The following is a 25,511-nucleotide window of genomic DNA, read 5'->3' on the forward strand; positions in this document are numbered from 1 at the left end:
ACAGGTAATGAAAAAAGTATGGCTGAAATATTTAATTATTTTGCCTTTGTATTTACAAGGTTTGACTGATAATGGCATATAGCACTCGCGTCATGCAATGCCAGACAATGACCATCTCTGAAAAGATATCCAAAGCAATTACCATCATTAAATGCCCAACCACCAAAATCCCAAGGATCACTGCTGGTAGAAAATGAACTGCATCACCCATAATGTGACTGTAAGGGCAGAGGTTGGGAATTCTGCAGCAAATGACTCATTTCTTGATCTACCAAAGTCTATCCACCATCTACATGGCACAAGTTCTAGAGCATTGAAATACACTCCATTTGCCTAGATGAATGCAGCTCCAACAATGAATGAAAAACCATCCAGGATAAAGCAACTCTTTTGAATGGGTGCCAGTCCACCACCTTATATCTTCACTTTGTCTCCAGTTGATAGATGGAGGAAAGGAACCCCGTGGAAGGTGAGAAGCTGCCAGAGGCGTAAGGGGGAAGGATGCTATTGACCACCAGCCATTTAATATAACATGGACAGGGTTAAATGGAACATATTTTAAACAAAATCACTCAATTGTTGAACACAGCTCATGCACTGGCACCAGTTTTCTGCAAAACTGATGCCCTTCAAGGGGATTCCCCTCACGATACCATTAAAGTCTCTGACTCCTGCTGAGGGGATCTATAGAGTTCCATGGAGGAACCCTTCAGAATTATTAACACCACAAACATGTCAGCCAATACTCATCATTCAAAGCATTTATCTCCAAGGTCTTCAACTTGAAGACAACTGTCTCATGACAGTTTTTCTTCCCCCTTTTCTTTCTTCTGTCCAGGACGTAAAGCAAAGCTCACATTATCATTGTTAGATTGACTCCAATGATACTTAAAAGAGATGCAGCGGTGATTGAAGTGGTCAAAAGCATTATCTTTTTTCGTTCAAAATGTAAATATTTGTATTACTTATGAAAGTTTACCAGCCAGTCGTACTGCAGACTCCAATTTATTTCACAGGCAATATGTTTTGCTGCATCCCTGCCTTTCTTTCAGTTTGAAGATGCTGTGCCTATAGTTTCATAAAACATTTTTTTATGAATACTTGATTTGTTCATGAGATGAATACAATGTTGTACATTTCAAATCATGACAGTCTGTGTAAAGATGCATTAGTAGCTTTTATCATTCCACAGACAGACACAAACATTTCCTTCTCCCAAGTTTGCATTTTGGTGCAGCATTTGCTTAAGACTCTAGAGATTTATCGAGGTGTTTTATTTATTAAAAATGTATGCAGCACTGGATGAATTATTCAGTTCAAAACAAGTGGGATAGATGGAATATGTTGTTAATGAAATGGAGAACTCAAAGGACCACTCATAGTAAGTCATGATTTGATGTTTTCTGCAGTAACCCGTCACCAGGACACAGATTCTTCACACCTAAAGGAAAAAAGTATTTAATGTTAAAGTTTTGGATGGGATCATGGGTGAAATAAAATGGCGAACCAGGGCAGTGTGAGATAAAGTTAGTACTTCAGAAAGGTCAAAAGATTCATGTGCCAGTGTATGATGCAAGGAATACACATATTTTATCTGAAATATAAACAGAAAAATGTGCTGCAGAGAATGAAATAGTTGTTTTTCTTTTATATAAATCAAATCAAAAATGGAATTACGTGGTGTTCACTTATTGGTTACAGTCAACAAGAATACAGTATCATCACCAAAAAACTAGAGAATTGTGAGAATGTCACTTCTTTCCACCCTTGCGGTTTGGACTCTTGACCCACAAGATTTTTTACTTTCTGAATTTATCTTCTATTCACAACAGTTCTGCAAAACTGCCTGTGTGGTCTGTTATATTTGTGAATTAAGATGTGTATTGTTGGATTTAAAGAGGGTGTAATTAAAGTTTGCATGTTAGCAATTAGTTTTGCATTTTACCACTTGCTAAAGGAGAAGTTTGCTCTGATACATGAGCTTTTGTTTTCTTGATGAAACCTTAGATTGGGACTAAATTCAGGCAACCTAACCATCCTGGTGATTAAACTGGTCATTTTCACATTTAGGACGACTCGTGGAAAATGAGACTTGATTTCCAGCATACTCTTCCCATCAGGGTTGTGATAACAGTTGAGAGTGAATCTCATGATGAGGTGAGAACAGTGCTTTATGGAATGCTAGATATCTAAGGGATATTATGTCAGGAATCATAACCACAAAGGGTGAAAATTTAATTGATATCTATGTGGAATAAATCAGAGTCAGAGATAAATTGCTAAGGAGGGAGATATGACTATGAAAACAAGGTTTGAGAGATAATTCAACAAAACAGGAAAGGAAATTGGAAACAATGGAAGTATACAAGGTGAAAGGGAAAAAACTGAAATCCCTTTGGATAGAACAGCAAAATAGCCTTAAGGTAAGCAATCCTCGCAAAGTCCTGACCATGAATTAAACAGAGTGACAAAAGCAAAATACTTCAGATTTGGAAATTCAAAATTAAAATACAAAATGCTCGAAACACTCAGCAGCACCCATGGGGACAGAAACAGAGTTAACTTTCAGGTCAATGACATTTGAGCAGAACACAAACAGAACATCAGTTAATTCAAGAGATAGTAGGAACTGCAGATGCTGGAGAATCTGAGATAACAAGGCGTAGAGCTGGATGAACACAGCAGGCCAAGCAGCATCAGAGGAGCAGGAAGAAGGGTCTAGGCCCGAAACGTCAGCTTTCCTGCTCCGCTGATGCTGCTTGGCCTGCTGTGTTCATCCAGCTCTACACCTTGTTATATCAGTTAGTTCAACGGCTGATCCCAAAATGAGGCCCAAAAGGAAGTTGGTTGTCATAAAGGATGCTTAGTCTTCATTCTTAAATCTTTGTTTCAAATGTTTGGCGCTAATATAATCCTAAGAAAAACAACTTACACCTTCATGACATTGTCAAACGTTGCTGGAGTTCAGAAGCGCACATCCGAGGAGGCATTTGGTTTCTACGTGGAGAGACAGCTAGACAGAGCAGTTGTGTGATAAGTGAGGTAGGCACTGAAAAGTGGTTAAATGATGAAAACTCAAAGTTGCCTCAAAGTATGCAACATCTTTAGTCCCTTAATCAACACTGTGACCTCATTATGCCAGAAAATGCAACTGAAGTTGATAGACATTCATTGAAGCACCCTGAACAATTTTCCATCCATCTCAATTTAGATCCCATTTATGGATACCATCAGTAAATCACCCAAGGCAATAATCAATATTACTTCTTAGAAGATATTGCAAAGAACAATAATGTCAATTACAGTAAGTGCACAATCGCAGCAGAACTCAATAACATACAAACCAACATGTGGCCAATGTGGTTTGCATCCAGCAAAGAAGTAGCTCACTCCACAATTGCAGGCTGTTGCTGTAAGTTAACAAAATCATATGCATAATGAAAACTGAGATGGCACTTATAACTTTCACCTCACTTAGCTGTAGAAGGCTGTGTCATTGAGAGCAACAATAAAGTCATAAAATGAAAGATCAAAGTGCTAATGAAGTAATACAAAGCAAAAGTGATTTTCAAAAGTGATTTTGAAAAGCTCAAAAGATTAACCATAGCTCTGCCCTACCTTAAGCAGTCGGTCTGCATTAAGCAATTCCACCAGCTCCTCTTCAAATTTCTCCAGTGTTGGGTAAAGTTGAAGGGACAGCTTGTCCAAGTTGCAAGTTACAGTCTTCATTAAACTGGGTTTCTTCAAAACATTGCCTTGAATCAAAATATAAACTGTTTTGTTATAAATCAATCTAAAGACATGCCACACTTACTCATTTAACCAATATACTTACAGAGATGTAACGAGTGAAGTAAATAATGTAAACACATGATTAGGTGCAATCGTTCAATGGATTCACACTTTTGATTCCTACAACAGAATGTTTCCACTTAATCAAAGGAGCCATTTTGTGCTGAACACATATTTCACCAATTCAGAAATATTATTCTACACTTCTAATTTCTTACTTTGAATAAGTACATAATATTCATTTTTATCAATCTATGTGAAATTCATCCAGTAATCGAACATCTGCAATGTCGACAACAAAGAGTGTTAGGGAAACTATTACATCCACTGGGAGTAACGTACTGGAAATTGAAGCGTACTATTCCCAGAGTTGTCACAAAAGTTAAAGATATTATAAAAGTACACAAAATTCCCCAATTTACTGTGTATTTAGACCCAGATTGACAGAAAGCACAGATCGGGTTCCTGGAGTCAACAAGAATGCCTATTAGTTACACATCAATTGAATCTAGCTACAGTTAAACAATTACAAATTGTCAACAAATAAATCTCCTCATTAACAGTCTAACCCCTTATAAAACTCCTCTGACATACATATGGACAGACACAGAGAGACATTAAAATGAAGGCAATGGATGGAGCGAAAGACACGAAAGACAGTTCAATGGTCCCTGTCCACAGGGTTCAATGAGATGATCCTTTTGGTTTATCAGGTCTTGCTGTTGCACAATCTTCCTTCTCCAATGTCTGTCTCTATGCTGTATGACTTAATGACTCTAATAGCTTGCAGGAGACACAGAGGCTGGGTCACATTTACAAAGTCTTTGACTTACTGGTTAAAAGCTACAGCAAATGATGGGGAGAAATAAACTGGCTTTCTGGAGGCTTGACCTTTTATTTCCACTGCAGAGAGAAGGTAAGCTCCGTCCTTCTCACAGGTCTAATGTCTTCTAGCTAAATGTTCACACCAGCAAGCTTTTCAGTTACATGGGAGCCAATCACATAGTTGTTGGCAGGTAGAAGGCTCAAGGCTGTGTAATATCATCAGATTGGGAGGAGCCTAAATCAGACTCGAACAATGACCCTTTCAGAATCATTAACTTATACAAATCCCCCTCCATGCTTTTATAGAGAATATAGTGAATATTCAGATCTATGACTATTTTTACTAACTTGACTCCTGCATCTGAACAACACATTGCATCCCATATGTCATGGCTCTCAGTTCCCAGTCTAGTCCATTTGCTCTTCCTGGTTAACAAAATTAACCTATTACTTATTATAAATCACAACATTCACCTCTCATTACTGTAGAGCTTAGGACAAGTCAAACCTGCTCTTCATAAAGGACAAGAAGATTTAACAAAATCGATCTGTCCCCTCCTCCACCACCAACACCTCCCACCTCTATCCTGACAACCACCACCACCATCTTGACCCACTGGTACACAAAGTATTTCAGCATGTGGAAGACCTTTTGAGTGATTTAGAGTGAGACTGTCCAATATTCAATTCATGATCAATGTTTTAAGATGAAACCAGTGTCACAGCTCACTGGGATAGTGCAACAGAAATCATACTCCATTATTTTCGCAATCATCACAAATGTGAAAAAGTTTGGTCAAATAATCCAAAATCCCCAGTTTACCTGACTAACTCGGCTTAAAAGAAAACATTCACCAAGTTTCTATAACTCAATGTGAAAATATTATTTATCATGAAAGTTATCTTTAACCAATGGCAATTAGGAAATATGAATTGCTAACTTATAACACCATAAACTCAACTCTCTCCTAGCTTAACTTCTCACCTCCTTAAACAGAGAGACACACAAAGACAGACAAGACATAGATATTAACAGCAGAAAAAGAAAAAAGAGATCAGAGAAACACAGCTCAATAACACCAGATTTGACTACGGGATTTGATTTGTTGTTTATTTCAGTTTCTTCCAATTCCTTTTAATTTTTTGCTGTTTACACAAGGTTGTTTGCACACCAATGCTCTCTTTCATTCACTGGTGAAGAATTTGTCCCTTTGTTGTCCTTGAAGATGATGTATTCCTCCTTCAACCAAGGATTTGTCGAGAAAAGTGAATGGAAGACAGTTATTGGAGGTTTTCCAGTACCTCTACACAACAGTGAGGGAGAGAGAGAGAGAGACATTTTCTTGTTGTTTTCTCTTTGCAGGTTGGGTAGTTCTTTGCTGCAATGGTCCTAGTCAAATCATGGTCACCTGGTCCTTAGTTCAGAGCCCATCAGCTCTGTCATGTCTACTCTTGCTTTCAATGTTCCTGGGAAAGCAATATTGTACACAACTCAGAGTGCACTGATAAACGTGATTTTTAGAACTCTTCACACAGTCTCCTTGGTTTAAAGCAGTATATTCCTTTTTTAAGTCCATGGTCCAAACAAAGTTAATGTGTGATCTTTACACCAGCATGGTGCTGGCAGGCACACTACATGTGGATTCAGCATCCCCAAAATAAGCAGATATTGAAAGAAAACAAATCTGGGATTCTATTCCTGATCATTTATCCCATGACCCTGTGGGAAAGTGTAGATGCAGAATGCTACAATGGCCTTCACAGTCAAACGGTCCACCAATATCAGGTGAATTTGAACACTGCCTGTTTACAACACAGAAATAAAACATAAGAATGATGTTGATGGCAAAAGGGTTGTCTTGCTTCTACTTCATGTCTATTTAAGTTTCTGTACTGCCTGAGAGGGAAGACATACTCTGAACTCCTTTCCAGTGGTGTCTGAGGATGGAACCGCACTGACCTCCCTTTTTCTTTTCATCTCCAGTGAGGCTCAGCGCAGCAATAAGGCCAGTTGGAGATTTCACATAGCTCATTGTCTTCTAGCTTGATACTTTAAAAATAACTTTATTTTCACCTGTTTATTCTCCCTACATCGGTCAACATAACTAAAATCTAAACACAAAGATTCTTAATTAATGAAAAGGATGCATGTACATCACTTTTTATCCTTCAAATCAACCAAAGCCATAACCAGAAATAGTATTTTGGAGTACCATGAGATCTTTACATTAACATAGATACCAGCAGTCTCTTCTGAAATAACAGTTATAACTAACATTACATCTGTCAATAGTAAACATGCTGACAGTTTACCCACCTCTACATATGTTTAGTGCCATAATTATTTAAGTAAACCCCGACCCAACCAAGCAGTCCTTTTTTCTGTCAATGTTTTTCTGTGCCAAGTCAAAGCGCTGTGCAAACTGTTGCAATCACTGATGTGCCTACAAACACTACAAGCTGTCAAGCATCAGTGGTTTATCCAACTTCATTCTAAAAGTCTTCCAAAAACAAAGGTTATTACCAACCAAGATAAGGACAAAAAACAAAAGTAATACTAAATTAAACATTATAATGCATAAGTCAAAACAATTCATGATTTATTTATTGAATTAATTTTAAAAAGTTTTGATCACTCACACCTCTTAGAGAACATGCCTGTGCAGACGTAAAAACAGAAACAAAAACAGAAGGTGTTGGAGAAACACATCAGGCCTGGCAGTGTCTGTGGAGGAAAAAAAACAAATATCAACAAAGTTTTTCTCTCCAGAGACACTGCCAGACCTGCTGAGTTTCTCCAGCATTTTCTGCTTTTGTTTCAGATTTCCTGCATCCACAGTTCTTGGTTTTACTATAGCAGAAGACCTGAGTTGGCTTGGTTATCATGTTCCCTACACGTAATCTGCCAACACTAATCATTGATACAAATTGTAGACTAGGGTGAGGTAGTGATGCAGTACTCATGTCACTGGTCGAGTAATCCAGAACCTCCAGGACATGGGTTCAAATCCTGCAATGGTAGATTTTGAAGTTTCAACTTAAAGAAAACTTGGAATTTGGAGCACCAACCAAATGGCAACCAAGTAACCAACATCGATTGCTGCAAAATCTCATCTGGTTCACTGATGTTCTTTCAAGAAGGAAATCTATCATTCTTATCTGGTCTGGCCTACAAGTGACTCCATACCCACAGCAAATTCAGTTGACTTTTAATTGCCCTCTGAAGTAACTCACCAGCCAATCAGATCAACAATGGCTCTAACTGGGGCATAGCAAATGCCTGGTCTCTGGCCATCCTCTCTGTGTTAGAGAACTGGGATATTTCTTCCTTGGCCAACTGTGAAGATCTGCCAATGATGTACTCAACAGAATCTGCTCGTGAGTATAATTTGGATAAAGTACACACTGAGGTGGAAGAATATGAGCTGGTGGAGGGTGTGAGCGAAAAAGTTGCTGGTGCATTCTCTGAAGGATTGGGGCTTCTTCCTCAGAGAAGGAGGAACAGCTGATGGCTGAAGGGGCTGGCCTCTTATGTGTGGAGCTATGAAGGTGCATTGGTGCCTGCAAAAGGGAATAGAGGGAATAGGCCATATAATATAGATAGAAGCTTGAAATATGGCCAGTTTTGGAGGGGTTGAGCTAGAGGGAGAAGCTGAATAGGCTGGGGCTTTTTTCCCTGGAGGGTCGGAGGCTGACGGGTGACCTAATAGAGGTTTATAAAATCATGAGGGGCATGGATAGGGTAAATAGGCAAGGTCTTTTCCCCAGGGTTGGGGAGTCCAAAACTAGATGGCATAGGTTTAAGGTGAGAGGGAAAGGATTTAAAAGGAACCTAAGGGGCAACATTTTCAAGCAGAGAATGGTGCGTGTATGGAATGAACTGCCACAGGAAGTAGTGGAGGCTGGTACAATTACAACATTTAAAAAGCATCAGGATGGGTATATGAATAGGAAGGGTTTAGAGGGATTTTGGCCAAATGCTGGAAAATGGGACTAGATTTATTTAGGATATCTGATCAGCATGGACAAGTTGAACTAAAGGGGCTAATTCCAGCTGTACATCTCTATGACTCTATGTTAAGAATACATGCTGAGTGATGGAAATGGGAGAACAGCACAGCACAACAAAAGAAAGCTTATTTGGCTTCCTGAACATGTGCAGTCTCAATTTTCTCCCATTAATTTAAGGGTCTTCTCCCACTGGCAACAAGGAGACGGATGTCAACCATTTTGCCACCCATTTTACCCCATTCTGATCTATTATGAGACAATTCTCCTGCAATGAAACAAAGGAAGGGTGTGAGTGAGATGAAAGTGGCTGGAACAGCTGTTCATGGTGGCTCATGAACAACACAGCGCGAGTAGGAAGCGCAGAAGGCAGAAAAGATTAGCAGTGTAAGAGGACAAAGTGAGTCAGAGCCATTGAGTTAAGAGATGATGAGCGTGATGGATCATTAGCCTTGGTAGGAAGTGATGGCAATGGCAGAGTTAAAGTGAGCGTGAGATAGAAGAGAGAAAAATATTGTGGCACTTAGCCTTGCAGACCGCAGTAGGTTACTGACCCTAGCGCTGACCTCGAAGGCTATCTCTGACTAGAGTGGCATGATTTGTTGCCATCATCTTCGCTGGTGGTCCTGAAGGAAGAGGACAGCCCTCCTGTCCACTGGCCCATCCACCATGACCTCCAAGTCCCTTTCAGTGAAGCAGTGTGCTAACTACCCTTTCTCAGCCAGCTCCTTTAGAAATGCAGTGCAGCAACAGACTTGGAAGGGTTGATCCTGGCTTGCAGTGTTTGAAGTGGTAGACAACTGGGCTTTAAACATGACATCCACAATATGTATGCTGTAAGGCTCCGGCAACAGGGAGTCCTTCAGACTTTGTTTGCACACGATTCAACGAGAAGGGCACTGGATGCATAATTAATGAGGTCAGCAGTGGAGGATTGTGAGGAAAGTTGACAAAGCTCAGAAAGAATGAGAATCTTCAAAAATGACACTTATCCAAGATTTGGGAAGATTCAAATAAAAGCAAAGTGCTGCAGATATTGGAGACCTGAAATAACAACAGAAAGTGCTGGAGAAACACAGCAGGTCTAGCAGCATCTGTGGAAAGGGGTACAGAGTTGGCATTTCAAGTCTAGGGTCATATTGGACTTGAAATATTAACTCTGCTTCTCTCTCCACAGATACTGTCAGACCTGTTGAGTTTCTCCTGCACGTTCTGTTTTTATTACAGGAAGATTTAGCTCTTTGAATCATTGGTGACAGGGCAGGGAAGAGTGATCCAGTTGATTCCGAGCAGTGGCAATATAATTACAAGGAAGATTTGAGAATCTTAGACTTTTTCATCCAGAAAGGAAGCAGCTGAGAGATGATCTTGTAGAGACATATAAAGTAATTAAGAAAATGGAAAAACATATCTGGAAATGCAACTTCAGTTATTACTCTACCAGAAAGCTTTGACACCTTTTTAATAGGAATTAAAAGGACAGCAAGGATGGAGAAAGGAAGTGAGAGAGATAATAGCAGGCAAACGGCAAGAAAGAAAAAGTCTCCTGCACACACCCCAATCCACTATTCCAAAGAAGTATCCCCAAACTAACCCTGAGATGGTGACCTTGGCCTGGACGAGGTAACAACAGCAACAAGCCCAGCAGCTGAGGAGGAGATATGACTGAGAAGGCAGACAGCAGAGGTGGTCAAGACAAGCACTGGAGCAGGAAATGGTTGAGGTGACAGATTGGTAGGTCAACAAGGTGAATTGATCAAATAAATACATGATATTGTTAACAGGGCTCATGAGACAGCACCGCAGAAAAGATGGAGGGCCAGCAATGAGTGAGTCAGAGCTGAGCACCATCAACAGCTGCTGCACCAACAAGACAACGTTCCAGGATCCAGCACAATTAGGGCCAAGTAATGGGACAGATTAATTAAAACGATTTGGGCTCAGATAGCTTTTGTGATTATGATCAGTTTTAGAAGTTCATCGCTTTTTATACTTTTGATCATTTATATAGTTTATTGTATTTATAATTTGAATAGTTTTTGTTGTTCTATGATTTTATTGGCTTATATGTCTTAATGCCATGTCGAGGGGAATTTTTCTTTCATTTTATGAAAAGATTTGTGACTTGAGAGCTGCATACTCTGATATCAATTAGAGCTTAATTGATGTTTAAACTCAACATTTTTAAGTGCTACAGTTTGTTCTACACAACAGCATGTGATAGGTACGATATTTTTGATTTTTAAAAAAAAAACAAAGTTTTCTAGTGGGGTAGCATAGTAACACAAAGTTCATTTTTGCTACATATTCTAAAAAGATCACAGGACTCTATTGGTCACAGTGCTGGGAGAGAAGAATACTTAGAACATTCTGCTGACAACACAACTCAAGGCAGGCTCATAGGAAATGGAGGTAATAGCAAGGAAGAGAACCATAGCAACAGCAACGAGAATGAGTTCAGACAGCGTGCATACAAGGAAGGAACTTTGTAGACTTCTGACTTATCTTCAATCCCTTGGATGATTCATTCCCATTTCATTTGTTATTTTGACAGAAAAGAAGGAATACTAATTACATTTTCTTGCTCCACAATGTTTACAGCAGCAAAAACAGGGACCTAGGTATATATTTGCACAATTCACTGAAGATGGCAGGAAAGATGGAGCGAGCAGTTTATAAAGCATTCGGTTTTTTTGGCTTTATTAATAGGGGTATAGCTATAACGCAGGGAGATGATGTTGAACTTGTATAAGACTCTCGTTAGACCTCAGCTGGAATACTGTCACAGTTGTGGGTGTCACATTAAAGGAAAGATATGTTTTCATTGGAGACAGTGAAGAAGCGACTTACATGAATGATTCCAGGAATAAGAAACCTCAGTTATGAGGATTGAAGAAGTTGGGATTGTTCTCCTTGGACAGCAGAAGGTTGAGAGGAGATTTGATAAAGGTTTACAAAATCATAAGTGGGCTGGATAGATTTGAAGAGGAGAAAAAAGCTAGCATGTGAGAAATAACAATTTCACACAGTGAATAGTTAGGGTATGGAATGCTCTGCCTGACAGTGTAATGGAGGCAGATTCAAGAAGGCATCGGTTAGTTATTTGAACAGAAACGGTATACAGAGATGTGGGGAAAAGCCAGGAGATTGGCACTAGGTAATGGACCTGGTGCAGGCACAATGGGCCAGATGACCTCATTCTACACTGTAACAATTCTGTGAAAAATTAAACTTATTGAAAAATCTGACTTTAAATTGGCAACAAAAGCTGCCAGTGAACATGTAACTGAGCATGTTTCCACCAGTCAACTGCTGCATCCTCATCCCCTCATATCTTACTTTATTGTAAATCATCAACTTGTGTTGCTTTAAGTCAACTTTCTTAAATAAAATGAATAAATGGTTTGTGATAATACATTTCAAATACAAAACAGTACCTAATACACACAGCACAAACAAAAGGTAATCAAATTTACAAACTAAACAGCAGTTCAGCAATTTTGCTCAAGGCTCCCATACAGATCTTCAACATAAACTCTCAGCTGTAGTTCTTGGTACAAGTGAAGAAATATATATACTTTCAGGACATTAAAACACATGGCCACTTCACAGAAAGTTAGTCTGGCAGACTTGAATCCCTCATGACTGAGCAGCAGCTGTGATAGAGTTCAATTTGATCACTTGAATAGGACAGATGTAGGAATGGTCAAGGCCTAATAACTGTTTTTGGCACTATAGTTTGGAGATAAGCTTGAATAACCATGACAGTTATGATTATTCCTGTGCCTGTCAGAGCTCTCTGCATTCCAGGATATAACTTAGAATATGCAGCGTGCACCTGAGTTTCTCATGGCAAACATCCTATTCATTTTAGAGATTAACATTTTTAAGTTTGCCAGAATCAGAGAGGCATAAACAAGGATTAGTTGCATATTGTCCCTGCTCAACTTTTCTTTCTCATCCTTTTTATTCTCTGTCCTTCCTTCTCTGTACATCTTTCTTCCACCATTTACTTCCCCTGTTACTTTCACTCTTCCCTACCCTGTTCCCTTCTATTTGATTTCCTTCATCCTTTTCTTTGCCTTCTCTTCTGTTTCTCTCTCTCCTTCTTAAGCCTGCTGCTATCATTCTGCTTTATGTGACTCACTTCTTTTTATTACAGGTTGTCGGGTGCGGTAAATAAACAGACAGGGAGGAGGCCAACATTACTAAAATACATAGAAACATCAGGGTTACTTAAGAAGGAGCACATAGAGGGGGGTTGGGTTGTAGAAGAAGCACACAGAGGGTGGAATCTTCTGATCCCACAAAGAGGTAGATATTACAGATAATTTAGACATGGTGCTGGCGTACACAAACTCTGCCTCCTTCTCATCTTCACAAGAATAAGTTCAGGATAGGAAGGACCATGGTCAACCTTCCTGCTTCACCATCAATTGAGACCCTTAAGTGGCTAATTAAGAGCCTTAGCCATTCCCCCATTTTAATTAACCTAATTGGTAGGTCTGTTGCTAGGTGGTGTTCTTGGTAACTGCTACCCTGAGGCGATCTGTCAACTCGCTTGGGGGGAAAGGGGGTTTCCTTCCTTCAAGGCTATTAGTGTCAGATTAAGGTAGTGGACACCAAAAGAGGGAATACCATCTGGGAGTTACACCCTTGTTGGTTGTTCCGACCACACCCTTGCTGCTTCTGGTACAACCCTCAAACAAAGACTCCCCTCAACCCCCACACCACTCACCTTTGCCCTGGTCCTCCACATTCCTGGAACACTGGGATCTGTCCAAATAGCAGCCATGTCCTTGTCCTTGCCTTTGCCAATACTGAGCAGCAGTTTTCGCTGGCTTGGTCTTCCACCCGAGGGTCTGGATTCCAGGGTAAGGCCCCTGGTGGCACTCACCATTGCCTGAGTGGTTCAGTGGCCTTCCCTGGAAGGGGCAGCACTGCTCAATTGCCAGGTCTCCAGTTAAGTAATAAGACCCCCAACACCGCGGCCAGATTTCACCAACAGAGTGGTGCTAAAGGAGTACACAATCAAAAGAAGGGCCTACTCAGACTTTCTGCAATAAAAAGACAACTATCTTTCTGCAAAGTTTCATCTGCATAGTTTTCCAGAGCCTATTAAGCTCAGATACACTGCAAGGGGAAAGGAGAATAAGTAGGGCTTGTCCCTTTGCTCCAGTATAAACATCCATTAGCCTTATAATGATAACGTTATAGAAACTTGGATGAATGATTACTTTGAAGGACCACCATCTTCTCAAATCATGATGGAGTAAACACTGGGCCCTGAGAGTTCAGTAAGCTTGTATTTCCTACAATTTTTGTTATTCATTCTTGAGATATGGGGATTGCTGGCTGGCCAGCATTTATTGCCCATCCCTTGTTGCCCTTGAGAAGGTCATGGTGAGCTACCTCAAAGTACTGCAGTCCACCTGCTGTGGGTTTACCCACAATACTGTTAGGGAAGGAATTCCAGGATATTGACTCAATGACAGTGAAGAAACGGTGATATATTTCCAAGATAGGATGGTGAAGAGCTTGGACACCACCTTGTAGGCGGTGGTGTTCACATGTATCTTCTTCAATTGTTCTTCACATTGGAAGCCATTGTGCATATGGAAGGTGCTGGCTGAGGATCTTTGGTGAATTTCTGTAGTGCATCTTGTAGATAGAACACACTGCTAGTATTGAGCATCAGTGACAAAGGGAGTGAATGCTTGTGGATGTGATGCCAATCAAGCGGGCTGCATTGTCCTGGATGGTATCAATCTTCTTCAGTGTTGCTGGAGCTGCACTCATCCAGGCAAGTGGGGAATATTCCATCACACTCCTGATTTGTGCTGTGTAGATAATGGACAGGCTTTGGGGAATGAGAAGTTAAGTTACTACAGTATTCCTAGCCTCTGATCTGCTCTTGTAGCCACTGTGTTTCTGTGTCCTGCTGAGTTTCTGGTCAATGGTAACCCCAAGGTTGTTGATAGCGGGGAATTTAGTGATGGTAACACCTATGAATGTCAAGGAGCGGTGATTAGATTATCAGATACTGGAAAGCACATTGCCTGACACTTGTGTGGCTTGAATGTTACTTCCTACTGGTCAGCCCAAGCCTGGATATTGTCCAGATCTTGCTGCATTTCAATATGGACTGTTTCAGTATCTGAGGAGTCACAAATGGTGCTGAACATTGTACAAGCATCAGCAAACATCCCCACTTTTGATCTTATGATGGAGGGAAGGTTACTGATGAAGCAGCTGAGGATAGCTAGGCCTGAGGAACTCCTGTTGAGATGTCCTGCAGCTGAGATGACTGACCTCCAACAACCATAACCATCCTCCTAAATGCCAGCCAGGGATAGTTTGCCCCGTTATTCATTGATCGCAGTTCCTTGATGCCACATTCCGTTTGATGCCACATTCCGTCAAATGTGGCCTTGATGTCAAGAGCTGTCACAGTCACATTACCTCAAAGTAATTTCTTTTCCATTGATCATTAAGGAACAAAGGAAAAACTGCATTACTGTAGTGTCTGTATATCCTCAGAATCCTGTAAAGTACTTCACTGTCAATAAAGTTGATCTGAAGAGCATGACAACTAATTTGGAGACAAGATTTCACAAAGAACAAGATATACAATCAGTTATCACCTTTGGTGCTTTTGGTTGCAGAAAAATTGTTGTCAGGAGACTGAGAGAATTCCTTCCTGCAATGCCACAAAATACTGTGCACCCACCTGAATACACAGACAGACATCAATTTAAAATTTCATTTGAAAGACAGCACTTCCATAAATGAGTCAGTCTCTGAGTAATCAACTGTTATATCAGCCTGGAATACGTGCTTATGACTGGGGTTTCAACATCAACCGATTGACCCCGGGCTGACAGTGCACCAAGATGACAAACTGAGATAGTAGCAGCTCTTCATAATAGGTCAACATCAGCCAATCCGTCAAAATCTACCACCAATAGAAAATAAATGCTTGGTTTTATTGTAGTTTGACCAAGGTGTGACAGCTGCCGCAGAAAGAGTGAAAGATCTTGGCCTACAAGAATGAAGTGGAGACACTTAATTTAAGGGACTGGGTCATTGGCCAGGGCATAGTTCAGAGAAACACAGAGCGTGGATTTGATTTCCATTCCAGCTGAGATAGACTCAGGACTTGCCTCCTCACCTTGAAAGGCAGTGGCAAAACTATCACTATCAAAAACTGCAGAGTAAAGAGCTCAGGCTGCAACATCAGCAAACAATGAGCAAAGTACCTGGTTTTAGGCACAGCACAAATCAATGCATGAGTGTAAATAAAATAAAATCTAAATTCATCATGGATTCCATCAGTTAGCTGCAGCCAGTGAGTACAAAAGTTTCCTTGACTTACTTGTCTGTTTAGAAGGCACAACCAGCCCAGGAACTGTTTCTGACCCAGCGATCAACATGTTTTCTGGGATGAGGTGACTAGCTTCCATGAGCGGAGGATGAGATGAAAATGAGTAAAAAAGAGTGCTTCCTTCAATCAATGTCATAAACTTATTCTCTAAAACAGAAAAACAAAAATACATTAATGAGCTATTATGTGGCATCTAATAACATTTTCGGTTAATTTTCATTCAGTTGTGAAGATAGATGGGCTCTCAATTTCTTGCCACTATCCAACTGCCAGTCTCCCACCATGCTCCCACTTCTGCGCAATTTTGACAGAGAGCAGACTGGGGAGGGAACATGTGAGGCAACAGTTACATACCTGTAAATGACAGGTAATTAAAGGGGTTCATTAAGGTCACTCTACACACTGCAATGGGACGTTTCCAGTTGTTCTGTGGACCCTGGCAGCAGCTGAAAGCTGGGGTTTAGTAAAGGTGGAGACAAAGAGGAGTTGGGGAGTGGGATTGGCACTTACTCATCCTGTGAGAGACTCAACCACCCACTACTGTCACAGCTGTGACCACTGGTAGTCCTGCAAGGAGGATGCCCTCTCCACAATGGGAGCCGAGCAGCTGTGACCGTCTGTGATTTTAAATATTTGCCACAGTTCTTCAGAGAATGCTTTCATCTTGAGGGGTTATTCCTATTGGACGTCTCCTCTCGGGAACTGTCCCTTCCCCATTCTCCATTGGATGGGGCTGCCAAGGGCAAGTACTTCATTGGCTACCGCCTCAAAAATCACCTTCTGGATGCCCGACTCACATTTCTACTCAATGATGCGATTGGGCCTTACAAAGCAAGAAACCAGACCAATAGTGATTTCTTTAAAATCCAGAACACACTTTTAATCATTTTGATGCAGGGTGCTGTAACTCATTTCGACCAAGACACGAGAGAAATAAGATGCAATATTTAAAATTTTTTGTAACATTGTGAGGTTAGTGTTACTGCTACTGTTTTCAATACCTTGGAGACACGGGGAAGGGGAGTGTGCCGTCAGAAGAGAACACATCAGGGGTGGGTTGGCAATCTTGCCAACAACAAACATAACAGCGAGGAGGCAATTGAAGTACTAGAGGAAGCAATCAAGAGAAATTTTATACTTGCACAGACCATTTCCCAATAACAGAGAGGAGACTTGCAGAATCAAGAACAGGCTTGACCAGCAGGAAGTCTGCAGGCAACAATGCAGCCCTCCGAGATGTACTGAGTAGACTGCTGAGCTGCTATTCCAAAATGGGCCAATTGGCTGAGAAGTGGCAGATGGGGTTTAATTTAGATAAATGTGAGGTGCTGCACTTTGGAAAGGCAAATCTGGGCAGGACTTAAACACTTAATGGTAAGGACCTGGGGAGTATTGCTGAACAAAGAGACCTTGGAGTGCAGGTTCATAGCTCCTTGAAAGTTGAGTGGCAGGTAGATAGGATAGTGAAGATGGTGTTTGGTATGCTTGCCTGTATTGGTCAGTGCACTGAGTATAGGCATTGGAAAATCATGTTGCAGCTGTACAGGACATTGGTTAGGCCACTTTTGGAGTATTGCATGCAATTCTGGTCTCCCTCCCTTAGGAAGGATGTTGTGAAACTAGAAAGCATTCAGAAAAGATTTACAAGTATGTTGCCAAAGTTTGAGCTAAAGGGAAAGGCTGAATAGGCTGGGGCTATTTTCCCTGGAGCATCAGAGGTTGAGGGGTGACCTTATAGAGGTTTTATAAAATCATGAGGGGCATGGACAGGGTAAATAGACAAGGTCTTTCCCCTGGGGTGGGGAAGTCCAAAACTAGAGGGCATAGGTTTAAGGTGAGAGGGAAAAGATTAAAAAGGGATCTAAGGGGCAACTTTTTCATTCCAAGGGTGGTGCGTGTGAGCTGCTAGAGGAAGTGGTACAATTACAACATTTAAAAGACATCTGGATGGGTATACGAATGTGAAGAGCTTAGAGGGATATGGGCCAAGTGCTGGCAAATGGGACTACATTGATTTGGGACATCTGGTCAGCATGGACAAGTTGGACTGAAGGGTCTGTTTCTGCGTTGTATATCTCTATGACTCTATGACTGAAGATTTTGCCAGCAACTGCTCCTCCAATCAGACATCAATTCTGTTCCTCATTTGTTGCAGACAGTGAGCCTAAAAGCAGTAAACATGGGAGAGGAAGAGTGCACAATTGGAGGAGTAATGAACAGTGTAACATGACAGTGTTCTTAGCAAGGAAATTGCTGGTAATTTCTTCCTGAGACCACCATGACTTAAGGAGATAATATATCTTCCCCATTCCCTCTTGCACATTGGTCAAATGTGGCTCCACCAGGTTACCACCACTCAAATCTCTTTGCAGCTACTAGGAAGATCGCCTTCTGCTCAGCATACCTAATTGGGCAACTATTCCCAAGGAGGGTTCTAATTTGGACCCCATTAGAAAGTTTAACCAGAAAGTTCATGGGTCTGGGGTCAGGTGCTGAAGTCATCTACTATTCATACAAAAATTAAAATTGCGAGATTCCACTCAGTTTGCTCATGTTTCAACCCGGACATTAAGTAACTATTTGAATTCAAGGAACAACAAAAAGCAAGTTTCAGTGACTCAGCACAGCTTGAGTTCAAATAGTAATTTTCTTTTTCTCTGCACGGAGGCTGCCAGACCTGCTGATTATATCCAGAACTTGTTCATTTATTATGTTCAAATCACAACCACCACAACAGTGACCAGTGGAGGATGTTGAAATATTGACACAACAGTTTTTGAATGGAATGGCAACTGCTCACAGGACAGTTTAAATGTTTTTTTTAACATATTGAAAAAAAGTCAAGGAGGATATACATCAGATGTGAGTTCACTGATAAACCCTTTAATCTTGTTGCATCCTTTTTGAAGTTACAAGATTTATTAAGAAAAATTAATTAGCACTTCCTTATGTTGCTTGATCAATCATGAGTGCATGTGTACTGCACACAGAGAGGAGACAATCTGAATGAGGGGAAGTTAATGCAGCTCTTGAAAATCAGTACAAACAATATTTTAAGGTTAGGTAATAAGATTTGAACTGCTGAATCTCGACAAAGATTGTGGAGATAATATTGAAGTGGTCTCGACAGCAGAAGACATGCTGTGCTGTTGCCAGCTTCAGAAAGGAAAAACAAGATAAAAAGGCACTTGGTTAAAATTCCCATGAGGAGTAAATTAATTATGATGCTAATGGTGTAAGTGAAACGTCCAACAGTTCCGCAATCATTCCACACATTGTGGAAAACTGTTTGGAGTCATAGATCAGAACAAAACCGGATTAAGTAACCCGGTGTTTTCACATTTCAAGCATGTTGTAGATGGTGGCCCCAGAACACCAACTTTTTGACCAAATATAAACGATCAGACTGCAAGGACCAAGCAACATCAAAGGAAAATATGGTTGTTATGGATTTGCTACTATATCTGTTGACTGGACAGGTTAAACCAAAATCCCATCACTCTTCTCAGCTGGAACTAAAAATTCCACTTTTTTGAAGAACAGCCAGCAGATGCTCCATGGTGTCCTGGTCAACATACATCCTTTAACTCAGATCATTTCTAAAATGGCTATCTGGCTAAAATAAAACTGTTGATTAGGAACCGTGATGAATGTACTTTAGCTGCCACAGCTCCTTCACATAGGGCAGCTGCTTTCTGAGCCTTTTGTTGCATCTGTAATTATTCAGTACAGCCAGGGATAACGCCCTTACATGAGAAACTAGCACATATGAGATGACCCTTGCTATTAATGGCAAAGGAAAGAAACAATTAGAAATAAACAATGTGGCTTTTAAAAAAAGTTTGTATTTGATAGTCTTTCTCACTGTAACCTTGGATAGGAGAAACCTGGTAGACATTGTCAACCTGGGCTTGTAGTAAGCCTTTGATAAGTCCCTCAGACTAAGTTATGTTATAAGATAGAATCTTGTGGTACAAGCATGAATTTGAATTTGAATTTGTGGATTAGGAATCGGCTCCAACCCTGTGGCCAAGATGTGTTTTAACCTGGAGAAACTTCACTAGTTGTGTCCCTCAGGAATCAGTCTATTCTTCACTGTTCCTATTCATGAACTGGACAGTGAAGTTAGGAGTACAGTGAGAAAGATTTTGTTTTAGTCCTTTCATGGGACTGGTTGTTGCTGGCAAAGCCAGAATTTGTGGTCCATTTCTACTAGCCCTTGAACTGCGTGGCTTGCTAAGACATTTCAACGGGCAATTAACTGTCACCCACTTTACTATGGATCTGGAGACACATGTAGACCAGACCTTCACTAGAAGACATATGGTAAATAAATGAGTTTTGACCATATTTAAAGTTTGTAATGGTGATCATGAAACTTTCACCAGCTTTCAATTCCAGATTTTTATTAACTGGTTTCAAATTCCACCAGCTCCTATGGTAAGATCTGACCCCAAGTTCACAGAGCATTAGTCTGGGTGCGCATTACCACTACACCAGCATCTTCCCATGTCTGCAAATGATACCAACATCTGTAGATGGGTTAAGCTAGTGGAGGAGTGCAATGAATGTTTAAAAAAAATGGCTTTCTAATTAATTAACTCAACCAATGGTAAATACAGCTTAGATCAGTGCTTCCTAAAGTAGGGATCCAGACCCAAGAAGGGTCAGGAGATGGAATTTTAGCTTGTAACCTCAGAGGCAACAATAGCCACAGCAGAGTTCTGACCAAATTACTACAGTTTCCACTCTCAAAGGCCCTTGCTCTTACAGCATCTCATCTCACTCTCATTGTTCTCACCAATGGGCCTCAAATTGGAGTCACAGTAGAAAAATAGTTTGAAAAGCTCTGGCTTAAATAAATGGAGTGTAATGTACATTTTCAGAGTATACATGCATTTCAACAACATTAATGAAAGAGATGGAGGTACTATTGTCTACATAACACTGAAGGCCTCTGGCCCATGCAGATAAACTGTCAGAGTATAAAAGTTTATCATTGCTGACCTCCACCTATCTACAAAAGATGATGGACGCACAGCAAACAAATCTATTTTAGTTGAGTGTCTTCCATAATGGGATATGCCAAGTATCTTCCACCATAAGCATTGATGCAACGTATTAACTCCTCTGCCATTTCCTTGTTCGCCATAATTATCTCCCCAGATTCATTTTCTAAGGAGCCTAGGTTTATTTTGACCTCTCTCTTCCTTTTTAAGTATTTATTTTTATATGTTCATTTGCACCAAGCCCCACTTTGCTAATGGCTGTTTATAGACTGTGCTGCAACAAGTATACACATGCTTTCAGTGCAGAAACAGACTATTTAGCTCCACAAGTCCGTGCTGGTACTTGTGTTGTATGCAAACCTCCTTCCACTGCTCTTCATCGAGCCCTATCAACATATTCTTTTAATCCATTCTCTTTGAATGCATTTATGCTGTTGAGTCAATTACTCCTGGTGTCAGCAAGTTCTACATTCTAACCACACTTTGGGTGATGACATTTTTCTGAAATTCCCAACTGGATTTATTCATAGCTATTTTATATCCAGTTCCCTAGTTTTGCTCTTGCCTACAGGTAGAAGCAGCTTGTCTATGTCAGTCACTGTCAGACCCTTTCATAATCTGGAAAACCTCTCGAGTCTCTCCTCAGTCTTCCCCTTTAAGAGAAAAGAGACCAGCCTGTTGAATCCTTTCTGTTAAGTAGAACCTGGCTAAAGGCAGCAGAGTACTGGGTTGTATTGATGCATTCAATCATTCAGTATAAGTGAAACAGCACCATTTTATCACTACACATGTAATTGGTCTGACTGCACTGTACTCAGATTGGTCCTCATACAGTGAGTAATATAATAACCTTGAAACAAATCCACTGGAGAGTTACTGGAATGATTCCAAGCTTCGCGATCTCCAGTTCCTTCCTTTACAGCAGCACAGGCTGACAGGCTAATAGAATAGGTGAATAATTAAGGGTCTACGTAGGAGGCCATTGATGGAATATTCTAGTATAACAGATTGGTGAGAACCAGGAAACTATGTAAGAGTAGGATTGGAATGAATGTTAGGGAGGTCTTCTTTCTTTAGAGAGTAAACAGTCCTTGGAAAACACTGTTGACTACTGAGATGGGGGGGAGGTGATGGTCTAGTGGTATTAATCGCTGCACTGTTAATCCAGAGACCCAGATAATGTTCTGGGGACCCGAGTTCAAATCCTGCCATGGCAGATGGTGGAATTTGAATTCAATAAATATCTGGAATTAACAATCTAATGATCACCATGAATCCATTGTCAATTGTCGGGAAAAACCCATCTGCTTCACTAATGTCCTTTAGGGAATGAAACTGCCATCCTTACCTGGTCTGGCCTATATGTGACTCCAGACCCACAACAATGTGGTTGACTCTAACAGCCCTCTGAGCAATTAGGTATGGGGCAATAAATGCTGGCCTAGCCAGCGGCACCCTCATGCCATGAATGAATAGAGGAAAAAAACCCTGTATTCCTTCAAGATGGAATCGACCCCTTTTTGAAAAGGACCAAGATTGACTCATATATATTGTTATATAAAGCTTGATCTACGCAACTGGCTACAATCAACTGAGGGAGTTGAAAAGAAACTATCCAGAATATATTTGCTCTTAATGGTTTTGCTTTCTTCCTTCTGGATTTTTGTCTCACCCAGGAGCTGGTGCGGTAGATGTGTGTCTGTCCATGTTTGGGACATGCTTGATGAACCAGATGGTCTTTTCCTCAGGTGACAATTTCAAATGTTTGTGTTAAAATAGTGACCACACTTCCAAATACTCAGACTATAAAGCGCTTTGGGGCATCCTGAGGTTGTGAAAGGTGCCAGATAAATGGAAGACCTTCCCTTTCTCCTTCAACACATTAATGTTTTAACTTCCATGTTTTTTGCTGCTAAGTAGTCTCCATATTTACACGTTTGATCTCTGAGCAATAAAACCAAGTGCAGCGCACATAGAAAATGGGTGTAGGATTACGCCATTCGGCCCTTTGAGCCTGCTCCACCACTCAATATGATCATGGTTGATCATGCAATTTCAGTGTCTGAATCCCACTTTTTCTCCATACCCCTTGATACCTTTAGCTACCTCCTGAATTTATCTAATAAACTGACCCCAACAGCTTTCTGTGGTAGAGAATGCCATGGGGTCACAACTCTCAGTGAACAAATTCTTCCTCATCTTAGTCCTGAATGGCTTACCCTTTATTCTTAGAAAAACAGATAGATTCATCCAACACCAAATGTAAAAACAAAGACTTGTTGTAGAAAGATTACCTTCTACACTAAAAAACAAGCAGAACCACTAATATAAAAGGTGTCTTAAAGAATGTAGATGCTTTATAATCCTCATTTCAAAAGAATTATAGACAGTAAGCAAATATCTGAGGTAGTAATGGGAGTAATTTCTAGCTAGCATAACTAATCCGACACCAATCATAAAGGGAGTTAAATTTTGATTAAACTTATCCAAACATTGTCAGTCATTTACATTTTGATCATTTTATGTTAGTTATGTGGATATTTAATAATGATGCTGGAACTGACAAAGAACAAATATTAGAAGCAATTCTTGCCTTATCCAATGTAAACGATTTGTCAGGAGGTTGGGGGATATTTTAATTGAAAATTGTTTCTAACAAGCAGAGAGAAAATACATTCTTAATGCTTGAAAAGCTAACAACATGAAGAACTCATCAAAATCTTATGCTCAAATCAGATCACCTCCATGGCACAAGCCAACAGTTTATAATTCCATTCCTGGCCAAACACACCTCATCAACGCGCGTGCTGAAGAATGAGCAAATCAAACAATGAATGAGTGTCTACCAGTGGCTTTGCCGATGAATGCATTTCTCAGAAGGAAGAACAGAGATTTTTAAAAAAGTGTATTATAATTGAGCCAAGGCAGCTCTGGGTTACTAGGGGAGAAGGGAGAGAATGCACTATGCTGTAGGCTCCTAATTGCTGTTCTGTGACGCATCCTGAAAAGTCCATACACGTAACCTTAGAGTGAAGTCAGAATGATTAACGATGACTTCACAACAGAATACCAATTAACATTTATTGTATTTTCTGTATTTTTTTGAATGTCGACTGAAATGGGCAAAGGGCTTTTCTAAAACCAAGGACTGTGGAAGGAATTACTGCACTTTTAAAAACAAGTCAAAATTGCAGCACTTTTAAAAACAAACACAAAGAAAATATATAATTCTGCAAAGATCGGTGGCCTGTCAGAAGATCGAACAGAATATAAAAAGCAGCACTAAAACATGAATAAGGTGCTAAAAATTACAGTACATGAGAAAGTCAGCCAAAACTATAAAGATCGGACAAGTTTCTTCAGATGTTTAACAGAGTTAACAAAATAAGTAAAAACCAAAAGAACTGCAGATACTGTAAATCAGGAACAAAAACAAAGTTGCTGGAAAAGTTCAGCAGGTCTGACATCATCTGGGAAGGAGAAAACAGAGTTAACATAGAACATAGAACATACAATAGTACAGCACAGTACAGGCTCTTCGGCTCATGATTTTGTGCCAAGCTTTTACCCTAAACCTAAGGTCTATCTAACCTCCACCCCTACCTTATACTATCATCCATATGCCTATCTAATAGCCGCTTAAATGCCCCTAATGAGGCCGACTCCACCACCCTCCGACCACTCTCGGAGTAAAGAACCTACCTCTGATGTCTCCCCTATATCTACTTCCACTCACTTTAAAACTATGCCCCCTCGTAATAGCTACCTCTGGCTGTCCACTCTATCTATACCTCTGATCATTTTGTACACCTCTGTCAAGTTACCTCTCATCCTTCATCGTTCTAAAGAGAAAAGCCGTAGCTCTCTCAACCTTCCCTCTTAAGACCTTCCCTCCATTCCAGGCAACATCCTGGTAAATCTCCTCTGCACCTTTTCCAACACTTCCACATCTTTCTTGTAATGAGGCGACCAAAACTAGACACAGTACTCCAGATGTGGCCGAACCAGGGTTTTGTGTAGCTGGAGCATAATTTCACGGCTCTTGAACTCAATCCCTCTATTAATGAAAGCTAACACACCATACGCCTTCTTAACAACTCTATCCACCTGGGTGGCAGCTTTCAGGGAACTGTGGACATGAACCCCAAGATCCCTCTGCTCCTCCACACTGCTAAGAATCTTTCCCTTAACCCTGTATTCTGCTTTCAAGTTTGTCCTTCCAAAATGAATCACCTCAGAGGAAGGGTCACCGGACCCGAAACATTAACTCTGTTTTCTCCTTCATAGATGCTGCCAGACCTGCTGAGCTTTTCCAGCAACTTTGTTTTTGTTGTTGTTAACAAAATAAGTGTTGGCCTTATAGAAGTGAATCTGGAGAATTAGTAATGGAGGATTAAGAGATGGCAGACAAATTGAACAGATATATCCTTCTCTAGAAAGGATACAAATAGCATTTCCAAAAAAAAAAAACTGCAAATCAGGAATTGAAAGGA

At 40.5% G+C, this 25,511-nt stretch overlaps 1 protein-coding gene across 5 annotated transcripts in view; it reads right to left on the minus strand.

Moving 5' to 3' along the window:
- Positions 1 to 25,511, minus strand: part of nphp4 (nephronophthisis 4) — a 342,957-nt gene that overhangs the window by 235,475 nt on the left and 81,971 nt on the right. For all 5 annotated transcript variants that reach the window (XR_007265309.1, XM_048615154.1, XM_048615157.1 and 2 more), the window contains 2 exons: positions 16,001 to 16,156; positions 3,619 to 3,755 (listed from right to left, as the gene is read on the minus strand). Coding sequence is in view for 4 of the 5 variants with exons in the window: in XM_048615154.1 (XP_048471111.1) it covers positions 3,619 to 3,755; positions 16,001 to 16,156 (293 nt within the window). In the remaining variant the exon portion in view is untranslated. The remainder of the gene's footprint in view (positions 1 to 3,618; positions 3,756 to 16,000; positions 16,157 to 25,511) is intronic.

The sequence above is a fragment of the Rhincodon typus genome, chromosome 31 (genome assembly GCF_021869965.1).
Source record: "Rhincodon typus isolate 14 chromosome 31, sRhiTyp1.1, whole genome shotgun sequence".
In the NCBI taxonomy this organism is placed as follows: Eukaryota; Metazoa; Chordata; class Chondrichthyes; order Orectolobiformes; family Rhincodontidae; genus Rhincodon; species Rhincodon typus.